The sequence below is a fragment of the Zosterops lateralis genome (assembly GCF_965231275.1).
Source record: "Zosterops lateralis genome assembly, chromosome: 6".
Lineage (NCBI taxonomy): Eukaryota > Metazoa > Chordata > Aves > Passeriformes > Zosteropidae > Zosterops > Zosterops lateralis.
In genome coordinates, this window is record NC_139761.1 from 53,450,455 (window position 1) to 53,478,075 (window position 27,621).

The following is a 27,621-nucleotide window of genomic DNA, read 5'->3' on the forward strand; positions in this document are numbered from 1 at the left end:
TTCCCAGAGAATACTGAAATTAAACAGAAAAAGGCAAATCTGAGCCATGTTTTCCCATGCAGGCTCATGCACACACTCACACTCACAAGACATCCAGGACCCCAGATATTTCCCGGCCCCGCCAGGCGTGGAGCCAGCCATGCATAACAAACAACACGACCCCGTGAATGGCCACGCAGCGAAGCCAAGCTGTTTGCCTGATCCATCCGTCATTGTTCACCCGGCTTTTCCCACTTTGAACGAGGGTTTGTGGCATCAGGAAGTTAAAAGGAGTCAGGAGGGGGGGAAAGGGGGAGTGTTTCTTTTAAAAAGAGAGTGAGATTGGAGAGGAGGACACAGGCACTCCAAACCCTGTCTGTGCTTGGTATATTAGGCAGCCAGTGCTCTTGGCTGGGAGCCCAGACGAGGCTTTTGTAATCAAAACATGATCTTGTATGCTGTGCAACCAGTGCTGAGAAAGGCCGTCTGATGGCTCTCCTCTTTTAGCTCTGCTCTGGAATCCGCCGGGCTCCGCCGCCGATGTCCAACATGCACCGAGCTGTGAGTGCTGCCTGTGCGGGCCCTGGGAGGGGCGGGGGCGCTGGGGTCCCTCACCCCAAAAGGCCACGCAAGGACTTGCACTCGCTTCCTTCAGGGTGGCCTTTCGGTGGCTGTCGCTTTGTTTTCTTGCCTCGCCTGGCTGCCAGCAGGCACGGGGAGCAAACAAGGCGTACCGCACCGCGGGGAGGGAGGCGGGGGGCGGGGAGGGGGCGCATTTTGGGTGCCGGGGTTTACATCCCTCTCCGGGGCAGGTTGTGGTGGCTGGCTCAGGACATGGTGCCTCCCGGGAGGCAGATAACGAACAGAAACGCAGGCAGTGCTGGATGGTGCCTATGCTGGTGAGGGCTTCAGCTGCAGCTGTCAAGGAAGAGGATATTTCTTAAAAAGAGCGGATACATTTGCTTACGCAGAAGAGCGTTAGTACGGGCCGCTCCTGTCTCCTTTCCCTCCCCCCACCTCCTGCCTTTCACACTTTCCCAACCCTGCTTCTCCGAGGTCTCGCTGCAGAAGCAGGCGATCGTAGAACTGTGCGGGAAAACTGTGCACGCAGAGTCTGGAGCAAGGTGTCCCTCCAGCCCCCACGGAGCTGCGTAGTCAGTGTGTGTGCCACTTAGGAGAGGGGCTGTGACACAACGGGATGTCGTCATTAACTGAAGCCTGAAGCCGATAGCTTTCCATTTTCTCCTTTTGTGACATTTTAATTTGCAATAGAATGAGGCCTCTCGTTCCGTGGCTATGCTCTGCTCTTGGGGAGGCTTTGGGTTCAGCTGATTGCTGATTCAAAGCCATCGCACGTTTGTTCTGCCAAAGCCATTTATAACTCTCTGTCGCGGTGACATACGGGCACCTTGGCTCCCCGGAAGAGCTTTACTCTGGGGAGGGCATGGTGGAGCCACTTTCCATCCTGAGCATCAGCTTCAGCACGGGCTGGGGCAGCGCATTCATTCCAGAAATGGAGGAGAGGGCACGGCCCCCTGTTATCGGCTGTCTCGGGGCAGCAGCTGACGAGCAAACGCTGACTGGGCTGAAGTGTACAATGGGTGAGCCCCTGGGAGCTGAGCGTGGGCTCCACACGCTGCCCAGCGCCTCGGCCGTGGGGCCCGGGCGTGCGGGCGAGTGACTGCCTCTCGTCCACAGCTCCCAGCATTTGCTGAAACAGGTTGTGCAGAGAGAAACACCATGATGGCTTCATTAATAAAGGGGAGGAGAAGTGCTGAACACCAGCAAACTTTCCTTCTAGTGACTTGTTTCCAGCTGGAAATGGAAGGACCCCCTCCCCCCGGCACCAGCCGTCTTGCAGCGTAGACAAAATGCTGACAAATGGGCAGAGGGAGAACAGCCTGACAGGCCTTTTCCATTCTTTGCTTTGAAAAGAGAAGAGCATAAATACAACCTCTACAGGAATTTTTAAAATTTTCTCAAGCCGGCAGCTCTGCCAGTTCTCCTTCAAAAGAATCTGAAGATGAAAGGGGTGTGTTTGAGGGCATGCACCACTTTGATCCCACCCTCAGCAGCCAACACCCCAGAGAGCTCGGTAAACAGCGAACCTGCCAATTTAGTGCTCCCAGAACAGCTTCTGTTCAGGTAAACACCGAATTTGGCTTTAATCAGCCTTGCAAAATGCCCATGGAACTGTATCCACCCACAAAGGCAATCTGCTCACCTGTCACATACCCGATGATGGATGGCAAAGGAAAAGCCATTTGTTTTCCCACAGATCTTGACAAAATCCTATTGTCCAGCAGAAGAATGTGTGGAGGTGGTTTAAATATTCCTGTTGTCCCACCTGGACACAGGTGTGTGCCTGTGTCCCTGTGTCCTGGCAGAGCAGCCCTTGGCAGGTGCTGTTAGATCAGACACCCCTCACTAGGGACACCAGTGGAGATGGGTTGGCACAGGAGCTGCGGTCTGTGCCATGAGCAGGTTCTGCTGCCTTTCCCTCACTGGTGTCTGACACCCAGCACACCTCCTCCATGCCTGGGAACCCACAAAAGTGAGGGTCATGTACTGCATGCAGATAAGCAGGGTGTTAACTCTGACAGCCATCAAAGTGGGGCAGCAGTGCTTTGCTCAAACTACCTCATTGCTGAACAAAAATTGTAGGAAAAGAAAAGGTCAATTCTGTCAGGAAAAAAATCAGGGAGAAGTTGTGGGGAAAGATTCTTTTACTTCCCACGCTGTCGAGACAGAAGGAGCAGGTTTCATCCTGTTGGTATGATGACAGAGAAGATCTTTGCTCCTTCTGTTTCCAGGATGCTGCTGTGGATGATGCTGTGTTAAGGAAGAAGGAGCAGAAAGATGTTGAACTTGATAAGAAAATCTTGGCTTTGCGGAAAAAGAACGAAGCGCTGATACGAAGGTACCAGGTGAGTCTGCAGGCCCTTACCTTACTCAGCTCTGATTTGGGGTCCTCAACTCACAGTATAAAGAAGATTGTCAGCACAGTCAGAATGACTATGTTATATAGATACCATGTTTATATTGGAAACACTTGGAGCAGGTGGGCAGAGCTCTGCCTTTAGCTTTGCCTTTAGCTTAGCCTTTAACTATAATTCTCTAGTTGCTTTGGAGAACAGACACTGACACTTGTCTCACTGTGCAGCATGTCCTTGCCCAGTGCTGCCTTCCTCTGTCTGGATCCCATAACTGAGACACAAGTTGGTCCACTCCCTCTTAGGGGCGGAGGTGGGTCCATTTAGCAGAACTAAACAGGAAAATTAACAACATCCAGGTACAAGCTTGTGATATGGGGAGATATCTATGTTTCAGGAAATAGAAGAGGACAAAAAGCGAGCGGAACAGGAGGGAATGGCTGTTACTTCCAGGAGGCCCAAACAGGATGGACTCACTATTACCATCACCAAAGCTCACAATGTAAGTGGTACCTCTCCTTCACCACAGGCCAGCTCTCACTCCAGTCCTGCTGCTGCAAAGTGACATTTCTGAGAGAGACCATCACAACAAAGTTCTTTGAGGCACAGGAAATAGCTCCTAAGACCTGAAAAGTGTGGATGAATTCTGCAAAGGTGTGTGATCAGAGTGATTTTAGGTGCTGCACATGTTTCCAGCCGTGCCCAGCCACCTCTACTCATGAACAGAGATAACAGGCAGATGATTGGGTGTATGAACAGGCACAATCAGCCCTGGAGAGGTCCCAGATGTCAGCATCACTGCAAATATGTAGGCAGAGGGTATCAGGTGTAGGTGTGTGTGTGTGTGTGTGTCTCACTGGAGGCGTCTGGAGTGCCTCTGAGAATGCCATAGCCTAGGAAAACTTGTGGTCTCCTTAGGCTTTGGGAGTGAGCAAAGCAAGTGGCTGTGGGCCAGAGGCTGTGAGTCCCAGGTTTCCTTCCTAACTGGATCAAATCTGATAAGCTCTGTCCACCCATCCTGGCAGCATGGGGCTTGGAAAGCCAGTCCTGCCTTAACCCCTTGGTGAACTTATCTGCCAGAGCTCATGCAGAGCCTGCTGAGCCAGCCCACCCTGCTTTCAGCACTGCGGGTTGTTGGATCCGGGCCAGTGTGTTGCTGCCTTCCCACCCTGGCCACGGCCCTCGCCTCTCTCGGGGTGCGCTCCTGCACACATTTTTCTCTCATACAGGACCTGAAAGATGCAATTACCCAGACTGAACACTATGGACAAGATAGCTCAACTCTCTCGATGGTGAGCACCACCCTCAGCCATGCACTTGGCTTCCAAGGCCACCTCCAGCAGGACTTAGGCTTTCCCAAGCTAACTCAGTGTGCTGCAGAAAGAGATGAGGATGACATTTCTTTCCCATAACTCTGGCATTTTAGTCTGAAATGTCAGATTTGTAAGTGCAAAGGATTTTTCAGCCTTGCTGTCTTTGTGAGTTTTGCTGCTGAGCAGACAACAAGCCCCTTGTTCCCCAGGAATGTCACAACAGCGTGCTGGGCACAGAGCACTTCCTGGGGGCAAGGGCCGTCTGCTCTGTAGCTGCCTCCCCGCTTGTGTGCAGGTGTGTTTGGGGAAGGGAGTCACATCCCTGAGTCAAGCGCCTGGATTTGCTAATTGAAGTGGTTTGTTTTCCAGGACAAAAGAGTGGTGAGTGAGAAATGGGGAAGCCCCTGTCCTACAAGCCCTGGGTTTGGCATTGGCAGTGAGGAAGAGGAAGAGGAGGAAGCAGATCATATGTTCACATTCAGGATGGGGAAGAGGATGCAGCTGGCAGTTACCATGGACAACAAAGCAAAGGTGAGTGGGGAAGAGGATTGCTCTTACACTGCAGCCTCTTGACTTACAAAGAGGCTTCTGTTCTGCCTCTCACTTGAGCTTTCTGTCCAGTGTGCCACATCCAAAGGGAATAGTTCCCTTACTGTTCATTCCCTCTCATTTCACAACTTCAGCACAACCTCAGAGCTACCACATGCTTCCCCCTCTATATCTGATTCCTAGGAATCAGCCCTCAGACCTTGCTAACCCCCTCAGCAACACCCTCCACCCAGCTGTGTTTTGCCAGTTCCCTTTCTGAGGGATCAGTCACTTTATTGCCCTCCTGGGCCACTCTGGTGTTAAACTGTTGCTGTGCCTGGAAAGAAGGGGCTTGCTCAGACACACTGGTGTGACTGAATGAGGCACCACCATCCTTCCTGTGACCACTGCAAGGTCCCAGCACCAGAGCTCTTCAGCTGTGCAGAAAACCACTCACATCCAATCCTCAATAGCCTAAATCAGTCAAGCCAACTGGAAAGTTGTACAGACTGGAAAGAAGTCCAGGGATTTCCTTTGTTCCCCTGTTCTTTTTCCTGGCACACTTCAGATGAATATTTTTAACATGCCTCTACAATCTAAGGTATGCCTCAGACATGAGATGGGCACGTCTCACCTTACAGTGTCTCTGTAAGGAGAGTGGTGTAGTTGTGACTAATCTAAAGGGCTGGTGCCAGAGTCCCAGATCTCTGTCAGGCAGGGAATGACCCAGGACAAGCCCTATGGGGGGGAGGAGTTGCCTCTGCTAGGCACTGTGGCTGTGACCCTGCTCTCTGTCCCTGTTGGCTCTGCGTGGGTGCTCTCCTCATATGACATCTCTCACTCTGGGAGCTGGGGCACCAAGGACCAGGATTTCCCAATGTGGTACAGGCAGGCTGGGAGATCACCCAGACTCTTAAAAAGGAAATGAGGAAAAAAGACACATGTCAGCAGACACATTGAGCAGAATGTGCCTTCAGGTGAGGCAGCTTAGCCAAGCAAAATGGGGAGGGAGGGAGGAAGGGAAGAAAGAAGGGAAGGAGTGGTAAAGGGAGGAAGGGCAAAGGGTATTACACAGAAAATCTGGTGGTCTCCCAGCCTGGTCTAGCTACCACAGCTCTGTTAAATAGCTGTTTCCTGTATTTTCTCTGAGTCTTCCTTGCCATCTGCTCAATAAATGCAGGGTTTAAAGGCTTTGCCAACACACCAACCTTCACACTGTGCCTTTTAACATCCAGTGGCCCAGGGATGATGTTGCCTCCCTGTAATCCAGTGATACTCTTTGAGGCTTCAGTTGTGCTCGAGGTGTTTGGGCATAAGGTTCTTTGTCTTGGCTCTCATGAGGGACTTTCTCAGACAGCAAGTGATGAAGTCACCTTCAAATACCCTCCCAGTGCCAGATCTCCCTGGCAAGAGGTGTCTGTGACCCTGTAATGTGTCTAAAGGATGAGCCATCAACACCTAAACACTGAAGAGCTCTAGGGAATAGCTGTTGACTTAAGATGAATAAATGTTTGATGTACGACTTGTGGATTAATAGCTTGCTGTTGCCTTCTAAAATATCTCTGGGCTTACTTTCTTAATAAAAAAATTATGTTAACTAGAATGCCAAACACCTCATATCAGTGCTCTGGGTAGGGCAGAGCCAGGCCAGTCTTCAGTTCAGGCTCTAACCTCAGCAGTACAGCCTAGAATTACTGAACCCAAAAGCAGAGCTAAAAATCCTCAAGGGAATATGCAACAAGGTTCCCACCATGTCCGTCCATCTGAGGCTGACAGGACAGGCAGAGCAGGGACCACTCCTCTCCCCTGCATCAGGCTGACTCAAGAACTATCTCTGCTGAAACAGCAGAATCACACAGATGTGAAAGATGAATAAACAAAGAGACCGAGGTTCTACTGCTGGAAATACTCCAGTGTCTCCTAAAACATTTATCATGTGCTAGGAAGCTCGATGACTGAGAAGCCATAAAAAAGGTCATGCTGACAGAGGCTGTGCACAGCAAGGCTCCCTCCATGCTAACATCTGCACTCCTGGCAGAGCTGAGGGAAAATGAGGTTAATGTGAGGCTTCTTGGTATCACATGTCATGGCAAAGGCCCTGATTGCAAGTCTTCCCTAAAAATCAGAGGTCTGTGTGTGCTTTTGGTTTCTAAAAACAATTTTGTAGCAACAAAGAATTCCCAAGTTTCACTGAAGTTTCCTTGGAGATTTTGAATACCTTTTCAGTCAAGACTCCAGTAAATGTGAAAGCTCAAGGTGAAAAACAGAGTAATATGCACCATCCTTTAGAGAGGGAAGTTGCTGAGGTTCCTTCATCCTTGGTGAAGTTGAGCAGACTTCATATGGATGAAGAGAAAAGAAAAAGATCAGAAATAATGATGGAGATGACTTATTAAGTCTCTTGTTTCCTTGTAAGGCAAAAATGAAAAGGCATATGACTGACCTGAAAGATGATACTTTTAAATGAGAAAAAATATGTCTTTTTGTACAAAAGATGTGCTCATTTTGTGGAATTGATGGCTGAGGGCACTGGCAGGACAGCAGCCAGCAACAAATCATTAACAAAATAAGAATCAGATGTAAATCCTTGTAGTGAAGTCATGACACTGATACAGACAGCTGTAAATAATATCTGAGAGGAATAAACTGCCCTTGCTCAAGGAGTTTGTATATCAGTTTTCTTAAGTATTCCACTGCTGAATAAATAATTCCAGAAATATGAACACACAATGACTATGAAATGATGAATTATCTAGTGCTAATACACTTCAGAGGAATAACTGCTATGTGGACAGTGTTGGAGAGAAAGAACCCCACTGTTCCTCTTCTCTTCCACCTTCTAGGCTTATGCTCCAAGGTAGCCTCCCATTTTATTGGGATGTGTTGTGTGGGGAGGGGCCAACCTCACATTTGTTTCAAAGACACAGATACAAGCTTAAAATAAAACCATCCCTCAGTGTTCATGCTGCCGATTATCTGAGCAGGGGAAATCCCACCATGCCGATATTGTGCTCAGCTAAAGACACCTCTGTAATATGACAGATCCCTTAGAGTGGGGTGACAGCTTTATAAGCCAAGGGAACTGGCTGTTTGGCTCATTTTCTGTTCTGCCAGCCCAAAATCCTTTGCAGTTTGGGATGGCCACTCTCCTAGGAGGGCTAATGGAGGTGTCCTTAACTCAGCCTGTGCCTTCCAGGGCAAGAGGATCGTCAGCGAGAAACGCGCCGAGAGCTTCCCTGGCCCAGGCCGAGTGCCAGACCTGAGCGAGGAGGAGATGGACCATTTGGTGGCTTTCCGACGGGGAAGGAGGATGCAGATTGCCATCACCATGGATAACAAGGAAAAGGTAAGTACAGTGCTAGTGATTGGCCTCTAATCTATCCATGGCATCTACTTCTGCTGACATGAGGAGGGCCCAGCCACAGGATCTTGGGAGACACTGTATATTAATACTGCAGCTTATCTCCATATCTCTGCCTTGCATCCCTGTGAAAGAAGAAAACCACAATATTTTCCCTCCCTTGTGATCCTAGCTAAAAGCCTCCTGAACATACTGGGTTCATAAACCTGTGATGCTGCTTTGGAAGGATTGATGAAAGCACTGCCAGATACGGGGCATGAGTCTCACCTCCTCTCTTACCAGCTTCTCTTTGGAGTCACACAGCAGGCTGGGACAGGAGCAGTGTCCTCCTGACTCACTGCACGACTTAAATGTTAACAGAGCTGGGCAATACAATATCTGCTTCTGAACCACATCGTGCTGTGCCTGGCCATCACCTGCTGAGTGAGCTGGCTGAGCTTTGTTAATCTTTGAAACATATTTCAAATAGTTCTTTACAAATACCTTTCTCTTTACACACACAGAGGCATGTGCTATTTTCCTCTTTGGGAGTTTTCACAGATAAGGAAAAATGCTTGCAGCAAACAGGGTCAGCAAAGACTGTGTAGGAAAACAACACTGGGAGTAGCTACCAAACACACCCAGGAATGCTGGAAGACATCTTTAGCCCCTCTCTGGAACAGTGCCTACCATTTGCTGCTACTACCCATGCTCATCTTCAGCTTCTCCTCCTCCCCAGGCCTTACATAGGCTCCAAGAACCCAGGTGTTCCTTTCTTATGGCTGCCAAGCAGTGTTTTGAATGCTATAAACATCAAATGAGCTGCCTGATTGAGCCCCTGGTAACCCCAAAAGTTCCCATGACAGACATTGCTCCTTCAGTCTAGGCATCACCAACACTCCTGGATATAATGGGGTTGACCTGACCATGCTGTTCCTGCCCTTGGGGTTGTCAAATGTACTTCTGTAATGTGCCGGGCAAGTGTCTTTTGCTCTCTGCTGGGGCTGTTTAAACACTTGTTTCTGAGGTCATCAAGGTTGGGACTGTACTAGGAGAGAGCAGCAGGAGGAGTGCCTGGATGTTGGCTTTAGCTCCTGTGCCCTCTTCTAAGTGTATGGACTCTCCTGGAAGGTCATCTCTCATCTGGTTTCATTATGGAATATGAAATTTGAGCATCCATATATGTGTTCCTGGAAATGCCTTGCTCATACTGGCCTCAAAGCATGTGGATTCAGAGTGTGTGTGAGGGCAGGCCTAAGGCTGCACTGGCTAAAGCCATAGAATCATTGAAGCTTAGAATCCCAGACTGGTTCAGGCTTGTTCCCTGACAGCTCCATTTGCTGTTCCTGCATCAGGGGAAGTAGTGAATAGATCATTCCCTGGTCACTTCCCGAAGCACAAATGATTTTATCGACCTGTTTCACATTTCCCTTCAGCTATCTCATGTAGCTTAAGAGATTGCCCCTATTTAGACTTGTCTGCTGAGGACTGTTCTTTATTTCTGATCATTTTCATTGTCCCCATTTGTGCTTTTGTTATTTTTACCATATTCTTTCAGTACAAGCAGACCAGAACTGCACATGGTATTCCAGCTGCGGGCTCTCCAGGATGTACTCAGTGACATAACAATGTTCTGGCTTGTTCTCTATTCTTCTCCCAGCAAGTTTGCATTTTCTCTGCCTTTTTTTTCCCTAAATAATTGAGCTAACATTTTCAGAGAACTAGTCACAGTAACACCAAAATTTCATTTCTGACTGTTAATCATAGTTCAGGACTCATTACTCTGTGTGTGTATACAAGAAGGGACATTTTTCTCTGTGTGAGTTATTTTGTATTACTGATATTGAATTTCAGCTGTAATTTTATGATGCAGGCATTCAATGTCAAGAGATCTTTCGCAGCTCTTTCCGGGCAAATTACATTCTTTGCCCTGGATGATTTAGTATCATCAGCAAACTGTCATCCCTCTCTTCAGCTCCTTTTCCAGACCATTTATGAGCATGTTGAGCAGCACATGTTGCAGTGGCACACTCATGCTAATCTTCTGCCATGGAAACCACCATTTTCTTGCCACTTTTTCTTTTCTATCCTTTAATCAGTTATTAAAAAAGAAACTTCAGTTTCATCCTCAAATGGATCTGCTGGAGAGTCTGGTGGTGTGTCAGTCGTGTCAGCTGGGTAGCTGTGTTAGGACCTGAGCTGGGACCCCCAATTCAAGGATTAACTTTCAGTCTCTCATTAACCCTAGCATGGTTCATCCTTTGGACTTTTTTACCTCGTGCCCCAACTGGTTCCCTGCTCTTTTGGGGTTCCCACAAAGGCCTAGGAGAAAGAATCACATCCATCACTCCCCCTCCAGTAGCCTGGCCACTGTCAAATTTGCTTCCTCCTCTGTGCTCTTGTCAGATTTATCCTATTAAAGTATTTGATGGGTGTCCTCATTACCACACATTTTCTCTATTTTTATTCATGATGAAATTCAATAAAGAACAAACGAACAGACAAACAAAACAAAAACCCAAAGAGGAAAACGATTCCCATTCTTGCTGCCCATGGTACTTCTGGCTAACTCCACGCTGTCAGTCCCAGACTGCAACACATCTGGGGAAGGAGCTGCCAAAGAGGAAATGCAAGGGAAAAAAAGATGCTTTCATGATCTTCTTTTCTGTCACAGCCCTGGTGCCATAAGTAGAAAGACTCTTTCACTCTCTGTTAGCCCACAGGGCTGAAGGGAGCAAATTATCCTGTCTCCTTGCAGAGCCCATTGCTCTGCTGGTGCAGCTTCACAACCTCCAGGGCTGCTACTGGCTTGGAAGAGCCACATCTGGGACCCATCTCTGCCTGGCTGCCCCTAAACCTGCCTCAGGGCTCTCCTGCATGTAGGGCTGGAGACAATCCTTGATTTTTAGCCCTAAAAAGCCACTCCATGCTTTGGCAGTGTTTCAGGCTCATTAGTACATTAGAGCTGGGAGCCAGCAGCCCAGGACCAGTGGAGCACAATGGTTAATTAACAGGTTACAAATCATCTTTTAAATGGGCAGTTGATAGAGCTTCAGGGCTTTTAAATTGTCCTTTTATTAACAGAGTTTCCCAGGATGGTGTATCAGAAATGACTGTAATCAAGAGATACAAAAGCTGCTTTCAGGGGCTAACACAGAGGAGTTGGACTTGGTGCTTGCAAAGGAGAGTAACCAAACCTGGGGCAGGAGAAACACTTGCTTTTACATTGCAGATGGGAGGGGAAAATAGGCAGAGAGGGTGGCTGAAAAGTCTTTAGCTCCCTTCAGGCAGCACAATTAAGGAGGCAGATTTTTCAAAAGAGTTATAAAAAAATCCTCTCATGTACTAGTTTCAAAAATCCTGCCCAGTGGGGAATCTGAGCACTAGAAAAACAGCTTTAAGCTCCTACAAAAATCTCCTCATTTCTTCAAGAAGAAATGCCAGTTGTGGTGCTGACATGTGCCTGGAGAAGTGGGTACCAAAAGGTTTGTTTAACCCATCTGATAGTCCTTATTTTTGAAAAAGAAGCCATTGAACTAGTCCAGAGATGTGGAAGCCTGTCAAAGCTTCTGGAGAACTGCTAGTACAAACCAGTGCTTGGCTGGATAATGGCATCGGTATTGTCACCACTGCACAATGACATTAGCTGGGAATATGTGTGCCAGGGAGTCAGAAAGACCCAGTGTCAGAAGGCATTTGGGATCCCAGGGCTGGTTCAGAGCAGGATCTGCCCCACCCTGGGCCCCACCCTGGGCCATTCTGTACTGAGAAACTGAGAAATCTTGGCAGAAACCTCAGGATAAACAATCGTAATCTTCCTTGACTGCTTCAGGCTTTTGTATCCTCCTCCCGCTCTGCAGGAACAGTTACACTAGCAATGATAATGTCCATGTCATTTTTCTTAATTTTGGGGGCAGAGAGGAAGAAGGAAAAGAAAAAACATTTTGCTCCCTCTTGGCCTGGGTGTGTGGTAACAGGAACAGCAGCTCTGGGGCAGCAGGACAACGGGAATTCTGCTCCTGAGCCAGTGCAAGAGCCAAGCTGACTGTTCTCTGCACAGCTCAGACCTGCTGTCCTGGTACAAAAGAACTACATTTTTGTGGTCTTCTCCATTTTCCACAATGCCGTCTGAGGAGCAAAAATAGAAGCAGACTAAGGCAAAAGGCAGCTGGCTTGCAGTGAGGGTGTAAAAGGATGGAGGGTTGTGCAGTGTCTCTGTGACCCAGGTTTGTGGTGGGCACTGAGGAGCGAGCCCATTCCAAATGGGACAGACACTAGGATGCAGAGCTCCAGGAGAGCAAAGTTTCCAGATTTCCGCTGTTTAATCTCTCTGTAAATGCTCAGTTCGGGACTGCAAAGACTCATTCATCTCTCACTACAGGGTTCTTCAAACAGGACTGCCAAAGCAGGTGACTTTGAGTCCAGAGGGAGCATTTTTTTAGGTTATATAAGTTTTCATGGCAGCATTTTGAAATAAATCCCGTGTCATCTTTCACCCTATCCCCTTTTGCAACAGGCAGGGTATGGTGAGGGGCAGTTTCTCTGAGCACAAACCCCTCTGCATTTTTTCCCAAATCTTTGCTGAGAAATCCCGGGGCAATATAGCTAACATTTTCTTTATTATTTCCAAGGATCTGTTGGAACAAACCTCAGTCTGTACTGGAGCTACTAGTCAGACCAGTGAAGCTATCATGCACCAAATGCAGTGACAGTCCATGAACTATATGGCCACACTTCCCACCTGCCTCAGACTTAGCATGTGTGGGTAATCCCCCAAAAAATGTGTCCCTAGCATCATTCCATGGGGTACATGAGAATAAGCTGCAGCAGTATGAGTTGCCTTGGAAGACTGGGCAGAGCTGCAGGTATCAAGACTGATATCCTGAGTTTCCCTGTAAAACTAAAGCTGTGTGTGGTGAATGCACAGAATAAAAGTCCTGTTTCCAGCCTGGGCTGGACCTCACCATGCGGCCACTTTCTGGAAGGGCTGAGCTGGCAGTTCGTGCTGCCACGTTCCTCTTTGTGTTTCAGTTCTGCTTGGCACTGCAAAATGGCAGCAGGACAAGCTCAGCCCCCCACAGCCCCAGCCCTGTAGCTGTCCAACCAGGCAGGAAGCCTTTCCTAAAAGATCTTTATGCTCTGAAGACTGCTTTGTTAAGACCCACTGCAATCCCACTCTGGCCTCTGACATGGCGCTGTGTCTATTATTTGAACCCCTGGCTCGGCCCATGTGTGGTGTCTGTAGCTCACTAAGAAACAGATGCTGATTGTCACCTCCTGCCAGGCAGGGGAATATCAACACCAAAGCAGAGCTTGCCAGTCTGGTGGCAGCATGGGTAAACCCCATGGGAGCAGGGATGGGCCCTAGTAGAAGGATGCCATGTTTGCCAGGGACAAAATTCACTCCTAGTTTGACCATGCTGGGTTGTAGCTGCATGCCAGACAGGCTCACAGATCTTGTACAGTGGAATCCTAAAATGGCCCAAATCTGTAAAAGTACCTGAAACTTGGTCTGCCTTGGAAAGAATCAGGACCATGCAGGACACCACTCTGCTTCTAGCTTGGGAGAAGGAGGGACCTGTGGGAATGCTTTTCTCATGCACCCCTTGCTTTCTGACTGCTTTTTTTTCTACATCAGTTTGATTTGGGCCCCAGAAACAATCCTACCTCTTTTGCTGATCTTTTCTGAGAAATCCTTACATGTCCTGGTCGGCATAGGTTCAGGTCCTGCCAGGAATCCTTGCTTAATCCTTGAAATAATTCCTGTATCTATTCTCTTGCAGGCAGAAGAGCGGAGAACAGCAGAGAAGAGGAGATCAGACAGTGACAGAGGCCCAGAGAGTGAGCACAGCCGGAAGGTGAGTGGGCCCAGGTCCCTTTGTGGGGACCCTTGTCTTGGAAGAGGAAACCAGTAGAATGTGACTCCCCACCATATTCCTAAAGGAAGATGACCTTTGAGGTCTCTTCAGACCCAAACCATCCTGTAACTCTGCGAAGCAGCATTGTGCTCTGAGGTGGCTCCGACTGTTCATCGCTCTCATCATCCAAAACTTTGCTGAGCAGCTGACACACCTGGAGCAAGCAGCACTGAAAAGGTGACAGGGACCTACCTGCCTCCACACTTGTCGTGGCTGCTTAAGCCCTTCACACAGCCATAGGGATGTTAGGAAGGGTAACACGCTCAACCCTGTGGCAGCACAGCTTTGGCTAGTTCCTCTCCCGAAACCATTTCCTTGTGGATTGAAAAGCTCAGGCTGTATTAGTTACAGCTTCTCACTTCAGCAGGAGCTGAGTAGGATGGAGGTAAATTAAAGCACAGACCTTCCCACTGACTGTTTAATGCAAAGCCTGGAGACATGCTGGCTCCCTCGAGCCTGCAGATGCTTTAATTAATGGAGCACAAATAGAATAACCCCACCTCAGTGTGATTCATTAGGAGGACACATATGGGCTCTTAGACACTAATTTCAGCTGAGCCCCTCAAAGCAGGAAGGGGGAGCACAATAGCCTGTCGTCCAGCTAACCACAGCTACATATAACTGAGGTGAGGGACTGGCTCCTCCTGCTCCATGGGCCCCCAGCCACTTCTGCTTCTCCCCACAAGAGAGCAGGGGCATCCACCTCAGTCCTTCCTTCACTTTTGGCTTTATGGATGCAGCAGGATCCATCCTGGCAGGACCCACTGTGCCTTACTGTGGGGCTGGAAGCAGTGGGGAGCATTCCCAGGCTGTGCCCCAGCTGAGGGACAGTGCTTGCCCTGACTTTACCTTGTTGTGCCTTGTCTTTCTCTGGACTTCATCTCTCCCTCCTTGGGGACATGGTGTCAGGTCCCCAGCTCCTGCCAGCTCCTGCCAGCTCCAGCCAGAGGAATGGAGGAGCAATTGGTGCCATCCCAGCTCTGGCCTACGCAGATGGGTCACCTTGGTAACAGGGCTTTCAGTTCCTTCTTCCTGCTGCTTTTCTTACCCGCAGTGCAAGGCTGAGGAGTTAATTCCTCTTTGGGGAAGGTGTGAGGGTGGCTGGCATGGAAGGACACGTGTATGAGGTGATGAATTACCCGCTGGTAATTAGCACCCCAGGACTCAGCTCTGCACTAAGCTATTCCCTACACACTGTTGCTTGACAACACACCACAGCCTGCCGGCTCCTGCTTCCACCTCATCCATTAACCTGACAGCTGGGCTACTTCCCCCCCACATGCTCCATCAGCTTGAACTGTCTTTCCATTAAGTTTTAAATTTTTGAGTAGTGTCAGCCCTTAACCAGTCTGTCATGAGGAGCGATAAGCTAAGAGCAGCCTGACAGCAGTGAAGGTAAAGAGCTCCTTTGCTCTGGGAATGCTGCTGTCAGGCACAGGGTTGGCCCCAGCTCTGTGATTGTGGGCTCCTGTGGATGCCTGGTGGTCAGAGAAGGCTGGCTTCCTTCGTCTTCTCACTGTGAAGGATTTCACAGGCATAACTTTATGTGTCCCTAAGTCTTCAGGTTGGGGGACTTATCATTCAAACCCTGTTGAGAGATGTTGCAATCACTCCAGGAACTGACTCTATGCCATAAATAAACCTTAGCAAAGGTTTCTGCCTCAGTTTTCCCTTCTGTAGAGCCAAACTGCCACGGTGTATTTAGGCTTTGGGTAAAGCAGAGTCCTGGTGTACACACGCTTCTTCAGAGAAAAGAGCTGACCTTGTCCCAAGTTGTTTTCAATATTCCTGAGCATTTGTGGTGGTGACAATACAATGTACCCTGAACGCAGCTCTTTCAGGCAGTTTTATTAACCAGAAGCTCTTTTTCCTCCACCAGGATGGTGGGAAGCCAGTCCAGAAGAGCCCCGGAGACCTGGGTTTGCCCATGACTGGCCGGGAGCGCTCGGAGTACATCCGCTGGAAGAGGGAGCGAGACCAGATTGATCTGGAGCGCCTGGCTCGTCACAAGAATGCCAAGGGCGAGTGGCGACGGGCTTGGGATGTGGAGAAGTCAGAGCACATGTAGGTCCTCCTCTGTCCCAGGGTGCTTTGCCTGCAGCAGGCTTAAAGCCGGTGGTGGGATCTTGTGCAGATAATTATCAATTCCATGCTGTCATGTGCCTGATCAGATCCACACTGCTGCCTCTTCCTCCCCAGACCATGCCCATAGGTGGGATCTGGTATCAAAGCGATTCTCATGTTTTTTTCATGATACGAGCTCTCCTGAGAGGGGATACCATGTGCTGACAAAAATTGCCTGCCTTTGGTCCAACCAGGATGTGGACTGTAGGAGGAAGGGGAGCATGAACCAAGGCTCAGTTCTGCATCTGGAGGATCCTCTCCATTCCCACACAAACAAATCCAATGGCAGGAGGGTACAGGTGCTCTTCCAGAAATGTGGATGGACAAACTTGCATTACTAGGCCACAGGTTCTCTCACTGCCTCCCGCTTGTTTGTCCTTTTCAAGCATAGGAGAGCCCAACATGCCTAAATCCTCCCCACCCCATAAACTGAGCCTGTTTGGGCACTCCAGGGCAAGGGGGTCACTTCAAAAGGCCACCCGTGTCATACAGGGACAATGCTGAGAACAGCAATGTAGGACAGCTGGGAATGGGGCCGGATACGTCCCTGCCTTAATCACTGTCCCTCTGACTGTGCTGGTTCAGCTGGGTCACACCAGCTAGAGAGCTTTGGAGGATGACCTGGCACCTGTAGCAGGATAAGCTTCTGGTAGGGTGTGGAGTTAGGGACTCTGACAAAGCTTTGGTGATACAACAGTTTGTACAGGACAGGTTGGTGGGGCAATCCTTTGGCTGAGGAATGGAATCAAACACATCAATTTTCAGTACTGAGACCCCAATAATTAGGGGTGAATTTACTTAAGTGGGTGCTTAGTGTTGATGGCAAGACAGCCCTGAGCCCTACTATTTTTCCAAAAATCCATTTTTAAGAGAAAAGCCATAATATAAACCAAGCAGGACTAGAAGCCAACCAAATGGTCTGATTTGAGATGACAAATCCTGAAGCTACTTCAGATTGTGTTTGGAAGCTTGGGAAGCTGCATATGAGTGTAGTAGAGCTACATCTGTAGGATGCTCATAAAATTTAATATATACATATGGGTACTGATGTAAACGTTTTAGAGGTTCTTCTTTGGGGTAGAACTACCTCATAGCCTCAGTTAGCACATGCAGCTTCAGCTGCTGCTGAGAAACCTGCATAGGTTTGCCTGTGGGCAGGTGCAGAAGGGCCAAAGGCTGGAGCTTGCGTTGTGCCAAGGGCTCCTGCCCATGCTTTGCACACTGGAGGAGGATGGTCAGGTCTGACAATGCCTGTTTTTAACCTGCAGGTTTGAAGAGGACTTTGTTAAGGATGGGCAGCCAGCCTTGGATAATCCCAGCAATAAGAAAGGTTGGCAAGGGACACCTAGACTCTGTCCTGACGCTAGTGAACGCTGATCGTGCGCATCCCAGTGCCGCAGCCGCTGCCGTGGCTGTCAGCTGTGAAGCTCTGCTTTCCTGGGCAAACACCTCTGAGCTGGGGGCTCAGCCCTCCCTGCTGGGCAGAGGGCTCGGGGGATGGGATTTGAGCAGCTGGGTGCTAGAGCTTTGTATCTTTCCAGAGAGAGCAGTGGCTTGTATAACCTGGTACAACACAGTGTGGAGGCTCAGCCCTGCCTCCTTTCCCACACACTCATTTAAGAGGCAATCCTATTCCAGAGCACATCATCTCTGATCCCTATGGCACATGCTGGCTTCTTTACTAGCATAAGTCCATCCTGACTCCTGTTTCTCAGGAGATGGACTGGCAAAACAAAGCTTTCCCTCGTGACACCCTATTTGAACATCAGACTTTTTGCTGCCCGTCTGTTAGAGACTCTCACTCACTTTGGTGCATCCTTTCTTGTGTCCTTGCAGGGGGAAGGAATGCAAGGAAATTCCAGCACAGGTCCTTTCCTGCAGATGGGAGAGGTGAGTAAACTACAGGATTGTGTTATGTTACCCTATTAAATGCCAGCACCTCTGATATCCCTCAGGGAGAGTGTTCTCTCCAGACACTTGCAGATTTGGAGAGCCTTTTAGAGCATACCACATGGTGCTCTCATAGCTGTGTGCAGGGGAGAAGTCTTCCAAGAACAGCACAAGTAAGACTGTATCTAAGGAATAAAATTTAAAGTTAAAATTGGAATTTGGAATAAAAAAACCATACAAGAAACCCCCTAAGTTCTTGATTTGTCTTTATTACTTTAAAAAATACATGTGCAGTGTGCACGTAACTTCAAGGGCTTTCCACCTCAGAGGTCCTTTCCAAGGTTACCAGGGTGTTGGCCTGTTCAGTGGTCCATCTGCTGCTTCTGCCTGCTTTTCCATGGCATTTCCAACCTGTTTTCTAGGTGGAGGACACCATGGAGTGAATGTGAGCGACCCTGGTCAGAAAGCATTGTCTGCTGTGAGCAGCCGAGCCAAGGGGAAGGACAGATTGACAGGCAGAGCCAGAAGGTGAGGAATTGGCAGCACTGCCATGGCGTGCACATCCACATCTCACTGTCTGCCTAACTATGAAGAGGCAACCCGTGCCAGGGCCTCACCACCCTCACATGGAAGCATATCTCACCTAACACTGCCCTCTGTCAGTGGGAAGCCATTGGCCTTTGTAAACAGTCTCTCTGACTTCCAAGCTACTTCAAAGTAATTTTAGCCTTCAGTATCTGCCTCTGTGTCTGCTGTTGTGGAGACCTGAGACACTTGGGCACTGTCAAGCAAGCAGGACCAGACTCTGGCAGGCATCAGCACAAGCAAACTCTGTCTTCTTAGTCTTACTCAACTGTCTGTTCTGACAGTTGGAGTTTATGTGTTCATTACAATTAGAATTACAACAACCAGTTCATAAAGATTTAGTGGTCTCAAATGAGTGTCTCTGGATAGGCCTGACAAGGGGCTCAGACAAGGAATACGTAGCCCTGGAAGGAATCCCTATCTGGGTGTCAGGCAAAGGACACTGGCTTTGTAAGAATTTCAAGGCCTAAATTCTGATTACTTTTTCTTGACAGATGGGATGCAAAAGAAGGCGAGGACATATCTCTTCTGAAGGATGACCTTGATGGCCAGGTGAGTTCCTGAGTTGCAGGCTGGCAGCTGAGTTTTCTCAACACATACACTGTCAGGAAAACTGGAATCCCATACCTATTCCAGAGCTGGGAGACCTCTGGTTTTGGGTAACTGTACTTGTCACTAACACTCTTCACATGGCCAGGTGTGACAGCAGCTTCACTGCTTACACTGACCCTCTGTCAACACAATCACCTCACCTATTTCTGATCCCTGAACACTTCTCTACCCACATCCTTTTACATCCTTGTTCCTCAGGTTTTCAGTACCATCACAGGCAAGAAATACAATATACAGGTGTTTTAATAAGCTGAACTCAATATGTCCTTTGTTTCTCAGAGGAGCCTTGGTATGGACAGGCAGAAGAGCAGAGGTGATGAGGGGGTGGAAGAGAACTGCACAGCTGAGCTGGAGGAAAATGGGAAACAGCCAAGCCTCCAGGATCACGGGGCCTCCTCCTCACAGTGGAGTGGGAAGGTCCAGCCTGCCCAGAACGGCCAGAAGGAGGAGCAGAGGGGAATGAGGGGCTGCAGCACAGAGGTGTCTGTGTCCAGCACCGGAGACTCAGAGCCAGGGCCCAAGCCAAGCAAGGAAAGTGTTGGGGAAGATGCCAACGGGAAGCCTGGCACTGCTGACATCTCCCAGGAGAAGGAGAGCGCTGACAGCACTGCTTCACAGAGCAGCCTTCAGAGCAGTGTGCAAGGCAGCAGGCCTGGCAGCAAGGAGACCTTGTCACTGCCCGTGGGAGCTAGTGTAGATGGAGCTGGATTGGAGAAAGAGCTAGCTTTGGAACAGGAGTCCTCTGAGAACTCTGCCAACAGCCACGAAGGAAAGCTCGACACAGCAGCAGGAGACAGACTGGATGCAGAGCAAGGACAGCTGGTGAGTGAAGGAGGGGAAGAAGTGACCCAAACCACAGCTCTTGAGGGACAGGCACCTGCACTGAAAGGAAGTGAAGATGCTGAAGGCACCGAACACCACGAGCCTTCATCCCCAGGGAAAGCCAGCTCTGACAAGACTGTTGTGCCTGAGCAGGACACGGCAAAATCCCAGTCTGGGGAAGGGGACCAGCCTGAGGACTGCAAGGACAAGGACAGTGGGGACACTCACAACTAGCAGATTGCACTGGCTTGCCTGAGACATAAGGTGAGTCATCTCATTAATGCTCTCAGCCACAGTAAGGGCCACAACTCCATTTTCTGTGGTACAATGTGGCATCATACCAGATAACTGTTCAGAAGCGTTCATTAGCAGTGCTGTGGATCTCTAAGGTAATTAAATCTGTGAATCCCAATAGCCCGGCCTGGAGTGGGTGGGGAAGGAATGGAAAGTCAGACAAAAATTTGGACAGAAAACTGGGCTGCTGAAGTTGGTTGATAACACACATTAGTTAGGGCACATACTGACCTATTCCTGGGAAACTATGACCTTAGAAAGGTTGGGAGGAATAACCTCAGTGGGATGAGTTAATTTCTGTCTCTCGGGTGATCACAACTTGAGGTTTGTGTGGTCCTTCCCCAAAACACTTGCAAAGCCACAGGGGCCCACCTTGTGGGCAGAGCTTGGGAGAAGGTTGATTGTATGTGGGATTCTCTTCTCAGCAGAAGGTCAGTGAGTGATACACTTTGAATTACAGATGGTAACACTAATGTGCAGGGCAGTGTGTAAATACACAGGGTAAGATGATTCCTGGTGCAAAAGCCCACAAACCAAACAGAAGGGAGAGAGAACAGAGCTGGTTATGTAGCAATGCTCCAAGTTTTACACAAACAAACAATTTTCTTCCATCAAGGCAAACACAAAGCCAGGAGAAGGAACAAAGGATGAGAAGCACAAAGTTAAGGTAGAAATTAGGAGGAAGGGGAAAGGAAAGAGGGGCTCTTTGCAAGGTGCGTTTTTTCCAGGCAATGTTCCACAGAGCAGGACATCACACTAAACAAAGATGAAGGTTTCCAGAACACAATCCAGCTTGCCTAACACGGGAATGGCTCTCAGGATACTCCTGCCTCTCTCCTTCACAGAGTCAGCAGCTCTGTTCCATAAGTAGGCACTTGTGGCAATGAGCTGCTCAGAGCCAGGCAGGCAGATCCCCCCACCAAATGCCTCTCCCGGAGTCCAGAAGCTTTTCTGCAGACCCTACACAGCAATGTGTCCCCCGGTGTTGCTCAGTATTCCTCCCAGAGGTGCAAATGAGCTTAGGGATGAAGTGGCTAAGCTGCTAACAAAGACTTTCCCTATAATCCAATCCATACAAAAGGCAAGGGAAAGTGCAAGCGTCATAGTGATTTAAAATAGACAAAACATCAAGAACCAGCAGGAGCTGGTTCTATGTTTGAACTAAAATTCCTTCAAGTGAGGGAAATTAATTCCAACAGCATGTAGGAGAATGTTATGAAACACCTGGATAGACATAGTGAGAGATTACTGTCCAGCCACGCCTCTCCAATCTACCAAAATTCCCACCAAATTAGAGGATGAAAGAATTAATGACTGCTTTGCTCACTCAGGATAACTTTAATTAGACACGAACTAAGAGGAAACAATAAATTAGAGTAGTCCATTTTCATCTCAGCAATGGAGATTCCCATGGTTTGGTAATAGGGCTCTAAGTCCACTTCAGAGCTCAGCAGGTATTTGTAACAGCTGGAGACATCTGTACTTAGTGATAACGATGTGCTGGCCCCTTGCCCTGCTTGGGGGCTCTGTGGGGCCCATGTCCTGCTCACATTAAATGCAGATCTCACATTCCTTCCTGCACTACTGCAGCCCTGTGCATCCACCACGTGGGTTCCACAACTCCCCCTCCCAACATCTATTTATGGCACTAAAAATCTCCAGCACCTTCAAATCAGTGGGAGATGCTGTGCAGAGAGTGTGGTGGGGCTTTCATCCTTCGCTTCAAATAACAAGGAATAAATATTTACTCGAAGTGCAGGACTGGAATCCCTGGAGATTGTCCAACAAGTCCCAGAGAAGTAAACGATACACAAAAACCACAGAAGCTTTTCCCTGAATTCTCTTGAGAAAATTAATCTTAACATCTTTAGAGAAAATGCAGCTGGGGGTAGATTTCCAGAGCAGCTCCAGGGATCTGACCTTGCAGCACTGGCTGACGTAAACAGGAGTGGGGCAGGCAGGGCCTGAGTGCTGCAGGACGGAGGGGGTCAGCAGAGGTCAGCTCTGATGCAAACCAGCGCCCAAGGTTGGTGCAGGAAACAGCACAAGCACAAACCAGCACTTCCCAAAACAATTGTGGAGCTGCGGAAGAACAACCAGCCTCCTTGAGGTTCAGGAGACAGGAAGATACCATCTGCTGGTATGTTTGGGGAGTTGGCCCAGGATTGGCAGGGTCAAGGGCTTGCCTTGAATAGCACTGGCTTCCCTGGTCCTTCCTGCAGCCCACACCACCCTCTGGAGCCCATCATCACGCCATGGGCATTTTAAATTCCCAGAGCGACTCTGAGTACCACCTAAGTGGAGAGCTTAGTCTTTATGCAGAGTCAGGGAGTGGGGCTTGACATAATTGTCTCCATATCTCTGGAGTGATGGCACAACATGGGAGCACAGTGTTAACATTGGAAAACACAGGGATTCTGTGAGAATGGTGCAGGAGACTACACAGGGAAGGCTCCAGGGCTTTTGAGGGAATGTTGTTTAGTCTAGGAAAATGAAGGCAGAAAGCAGTGGAATTGTGATCTCTGTAGATATGTGGGCGGGGAACACCAGCAAAGGGGAAGAAACATCCAAGCCAGAACACAGTGCTGGGGCAGGGACCAACGTATTGGAGAAGCCCAGGAATAAATATGGGAAAATTATGAAAAGATGGCCACCAGTGAGAGCACTTTCGAAGCTCTCCATGGCTGAATCCTCAGGGCCATTTTCTGGAGCTTAACACGTTTAAGCACAACTCAGGGCTCTGATGGGCGAGCTGCTGATATTCCAAACACGGAATGGAGCTGCTCTGGTATCCCACAGTTGTTCCTGCTATCCCAGACCTTCATCAGCTATGTGCAGCTGAAGCTTCAGGGAATTCTGCACATCCCCCCATCATGTGGGGCCTAACCAGTAGGTGCCACAAGGACCTGCTGTTGGCTTGGCTGTGAAAGCCTGCTCAGTGACATCCCCCAGTCAGTGGTGATCTGCAACAGGCCTCTTCTGTGACACTGACACACAGAGGGAATCCTGCCACCACAGAATTCCCACTCTGCTGGCAGAGCCCAGGCAGCATACGGGGCATTGCTGCCCTGAGCCCCAGCTCACAGCCAGCCCACAGCTGCTCCATCTCCCACTGACCCTGGAGCTACATATGGGAAAGAGGATACAGTGGGAAATGTGAGAAAGGCTAATCACTCTGGCTAATTACCAAGAGAAGTAATGACTTTAAAGCCCACCAGTGTCTTGGCTGTAAAGACTCACTCATGCATGGGAAGAAGGTGCCTGTATTGAAAGGATAATACTGCAAAACAGGAAAAGGAATTGTCTCCCAGCACAGTCAGAGCCTTCTGAAAGCATCAGTGATCAAATAGAGCCACAATAGGGAGAACTTGTGCAGGAGTCAGCTCAGACTCATAAACCAGATTACTTTACAATATCTGGACCACCAAGTGTGACTGACAGTTTGCTTCTGGCCCTTCCCAGTCTCATTAAATCCCACTGTGCTGCCACAGCACTCAGCAGCCCCTGGCAGCAGGACACAGCCAGCCTTCACTGCTACATACAGACAGGAGAAGGAATTAAGTCTCCAGCAACAATCTCATGTCAGCTGTACACAGCATCAGTTATGTCAGCACTTCAGGTCTGATTTCAGTGCAGCGCCTTATTAAATATCTGTGGCTGTGTCTTTAGATGATTCCTTGAGAAGCTTCTTTTTTATGCAAGCCAAGCTTCCTGTGGCCTCTTCTGCCTTTGCAGGATTTCATCTTTTTTTTTTAATATCCCCCTCCCTGACCTTTCTTGGCAACGTGGGTGCTGAAATCTGCATCAGCAAAAGGCAGATCTATGGATTTAAACATGGATGCAGGAAAATACCAGCTCAGCAATTCTGAGCAGCACCCAAGCATCTGGCAACTAGAAAAGTGTGGTTGTCGAGATGGCCACGACACTCAGAGTGCTTCAACAAAACTTCAGAAGGTTTTAAGTATCAGCACCTTGTTGTCTAAAAGTTTCTCATGCCTTCTCTCTGTTGCAATCCTACGGTCAGCTCCACACAGCTCTGGCTCTTTCTCTCCTCCTTCTCTCTTTCTTCTCCAGTTCTGACTCACTCCTTCCTGTCCCTAGCACAGCCACCTAACCTTGTCTGTCCTATGAACAGCATCTTACCCTTTTCTGTCCCTTGCACGACCTCCTGTCCCTTCCTCCTCACAGCACAGCCAGCAGACTCCATCTGACTCCCTTACAGCTACCTCACTCTTTATCACACCCACAGCTGTGAGGGCAAGGCTGTTCCCCTCTTGGATAGTTAACACAGCTGCAATATATCAAGGGCAAGATTGCTTTCAGCACCATCTCCAGTTGTCTACCCACAATGTGTCCCCACAGAAAAGACTTAAAAGTCTGCCTTTCCCAATTAAAATCAGCATGGCTGGGTCTGGAAGCCACTCTAGGACAGCAGGCTCTCCTCATAGAATAGTTTTTCATCAGGAAAAGCTGATTCAGCCTCTGCCCTTGGGGTTCACAAGTGCTGCACATCCAGGCCAGGTTCACCAGGAAGGATCACAAAGCCCTACCAGGAATCAGCCTCTTCTCTTGGTGGATTGTTGTTACTGAGATATAAGGAAAGAGTAAAGTTGATGTATCCATCCTAGGGGAGGACTGAGAGTGTTTAATCCAGACTGGTAGAGTCAGCTTGTCCCTTGGGCTGCAGAGCCTCCACCGCTCCTGTCGGATTTGGCAGCAGGTATCTGGGTTATGCCCCAGTGGTGCCTCCCAAGCAGCCCCAGCTGTGCAGGAAGGGCAGGGTGGAACTCAGCAGACATTTTAATTTACAGCTCAGCAGTTCCCTGGAGACTGATAATCCTGTGGCTGTCTCTGCTCTTGTTTCACAGGATAACATGCTGGAGGCGGTGGAGGAGAAGAGGAGCAGAATCTTGTCCTCACTCTTTTACCTTCAATGAAATCAGCCTTCAGCACCTGCCCAGTGCCCTTCAGCACCATTCACAACATGTGGGGTCCCCATCACCACCCCCACCCTTAGTTCTGGCATACCCCTTCCCTATCCGTGTGTTAAAGGACAGGGAAGGGTGCACACACTCCCACCCTACAGAGAAAACACTATCACTTATCTATTTATTTGGCATATATTGCAGCTGCGTGGCAAGCCAAGGAAATGTCTACTGGATGCACTTTATTTTATTTAATGACTAATTCTTTTTAAACTTACGGCTTGGGTTTCTGGGCACATCCCCTGTTTTTTCCCCAAAGGCTGGAGGCACGTGCCAGGGGCTGTGCCAGCAAGTGGAACAGCAGGAAGAGGTGACTGGCAAAGCAGAGGGGTGAGGTGTTAGGGTGTAGTTCAGTAGGTGGGTGAAGAAGTTGTATTCAGAGCTCTTGTACTAGAGGTTTGCACGTGGTTGAAGTGTTGGCAGAGGTGTATGGTAGTGGCAGGGGCTGTGGGGCATGAGCAGGATGGATGGATTGATGGATGGAGCGCTTCTGACAAGCACAGATCAACCCCAGCACCTCCTCCTTGAAGAGCCTCCAGCTCTCCTCCCCTTTTAGAGGCTGAGGAGCTCATCAGGACAGTGCTTTGTGCCAAGGAAGGTGGCTGCTCGGGTGGCCAGGGGTGTGCATAACTCAGCAAACTCTGTGCCCCCTTCCCAAGTGTAACTGGGCATCCCTGCAGCACAGCAAGGAGGGGGAGAGCACAGTAATCTTCCTCCTCCACCACACTGCCCAAAGCAGTTGGCAGCAGGACCCAGGCCAGACTGGAGCTGGAGGTTCAAGACTTCATATCAAACATTTTCACCTTCCTGGCTGTGCCTTCCATAGCCTTGTGTTTGAATAAAAAAGCAGGAATCCTCTTTAAGCTGCCCTGCAGACCTTCTGACCTGGCCTTAAAGATACCTTTCAAATGGAAGATCTGGAGGAGCTTTACAAGCACAAATATGCAGGAATTTCAGCTGCCTGGCTTTCCAGTTACAGCAAGCTAGGACCCAGCTGGAATACAGCTAACAGTTAAGGAAAAGGCACAAGGAATAACACAATGTAATTTCTGACTAATGAATGACAGGGCAGAGTGGGCATCTCCCTTACTTCATGTTGCTGCTCTAAAATTTGATGCCAGAGTAAGAATCCCTGGGATAGGTATGTGTGGAGACTGCCTGGAATGTCCTGCAGGATGTTGGCTGACCAGGTTGGCAGACTGCCCTGGAGATCAGGTTGGCACGTGTGGACTGAAATACTCTATGCTGCTTTAATAAACTAATATTTGCACAGACAAACATTTGTTTTTCCACGTGACTTAGACCCGTGACACCTATCATGAAGCACAAGCCTGGGAATTTCCTCCCTGTGCCAAAGTCAGGAGACTTTACTGGCATCACACCAGGTATTATCAAGAAACAGAGCGTGCAGCTTTTGTTTTATCAGTAGAAACATCTCCACCCCACCAAAGCCCAGACTGGGTTTATTTGGACTTATCCAACAGATAAAACAACAGATAAATAGAAGATTGTAAAACTGCTCCAGGTCCTGGAGCTTCTCCATCACTGTTAAAGGCTGATTTTCCTTATCTGACTGGCTCAAAAACCTGCTTGTAATTGTTTAGTTTTTTAATTTGTTATTATATTGTACATCAGGTCTCTGACCTGCCTATTGGTCCAGCCAGACTGAGTCATTACCAGCATTTCTCAGGAACCAGCTTGTCTCATGGTCCATGGAACACAGAGTCTCAGCTCAAGAGCTGATATGCCCCAGGAGCAACTGGACACATGGCCAGGCAGGAATTTTACATTGCCCTGGTCCAGTACTGTGTTGAAGAGATAAAATACCTTACTGCCCTAGACTCCATTCTGAAAGAAAAACTGTCACTGGTCCTCCATTCCCTCCTTTTTTTTCCCCTTTCTTCCAAGTGACTTTGCAGGTAATGATGCCCAGGAAAGACCGAGTCTGATCCAGGCCCCAGGGTCGGGACTGGACAGGTTGTGCCTGTTCTAAGTGTATTTTTTCCTGCTCATTAACACTTTGCTCAATGCACTTTGTTTGGTGCCTGGGTTGTGGTTTTTCAGACAACTGTGGCTTAGCTGTTTCTTCTTTATGGTGAGAGAAAAAACTGAAAAGTTGACAAATCTGATGTAGAGGGATTATTTATATGAAATAAAAGCTGGAATGAGGAAAACCCTCCTGTTTCTTACCGTTTCTCAGTTTCACATGTAGAGATTTCCAAATTGAATCAGTAATCTCTGCTTTTTAGAGCAACAGCTCCAGTTCAGTGCACTGATTCCTTTGGGAAGCACTGAACT

General features: G+C 48.8%; 1 protein-coding gene across 2 annotated transcripts; it reads left to right on the top strand.

Annotated features, from left to right (window-relative positions):
• Positions 1-169: 169 nt before the first annotated feature.
• Positions 170-27,486, top strand: CCDC9B (coiled-coil domain containing 9B). Of its 2 annotated transcripts, XM_083864038.1 has the most exons (14): positions 170-540; positions 2,793-2,906; positions 3,310-3,414; positions 4,142-4,204; positions 4,595-4,756; positions 7,950-8,099; positions 13,877-13,951; positions 15,891-16,075; positions 17,404-17,465; positions 17,972-18,025; positions 18,448-18,553; positions 19,105-19,162; positions 19,502-20,308; positions 25,207-27,486. In XM_083864038.1, the coding sequence occupies exons 1-13, from the start codon at positions 520-522 to the stop codon at positions 20,276-20,278; spliced, it is 1,932 nt and encodes a 643-aa protein (XP_083720164.1). In that variant the 5' UTR covers positions 170-519; the 3' UTR covers positions 20,279-20,308; positions 25,207-27,486. The 2 variants fall into 2 exon arrangements, with proteins under 2 accessions (XP_083720164.1, XP_083720165.1); XM_083864039.1 differs by lacking the exon at positions 4,142-4,204.
• Positions 27,487-27,621: the final 135 nt, after the last annotated feature.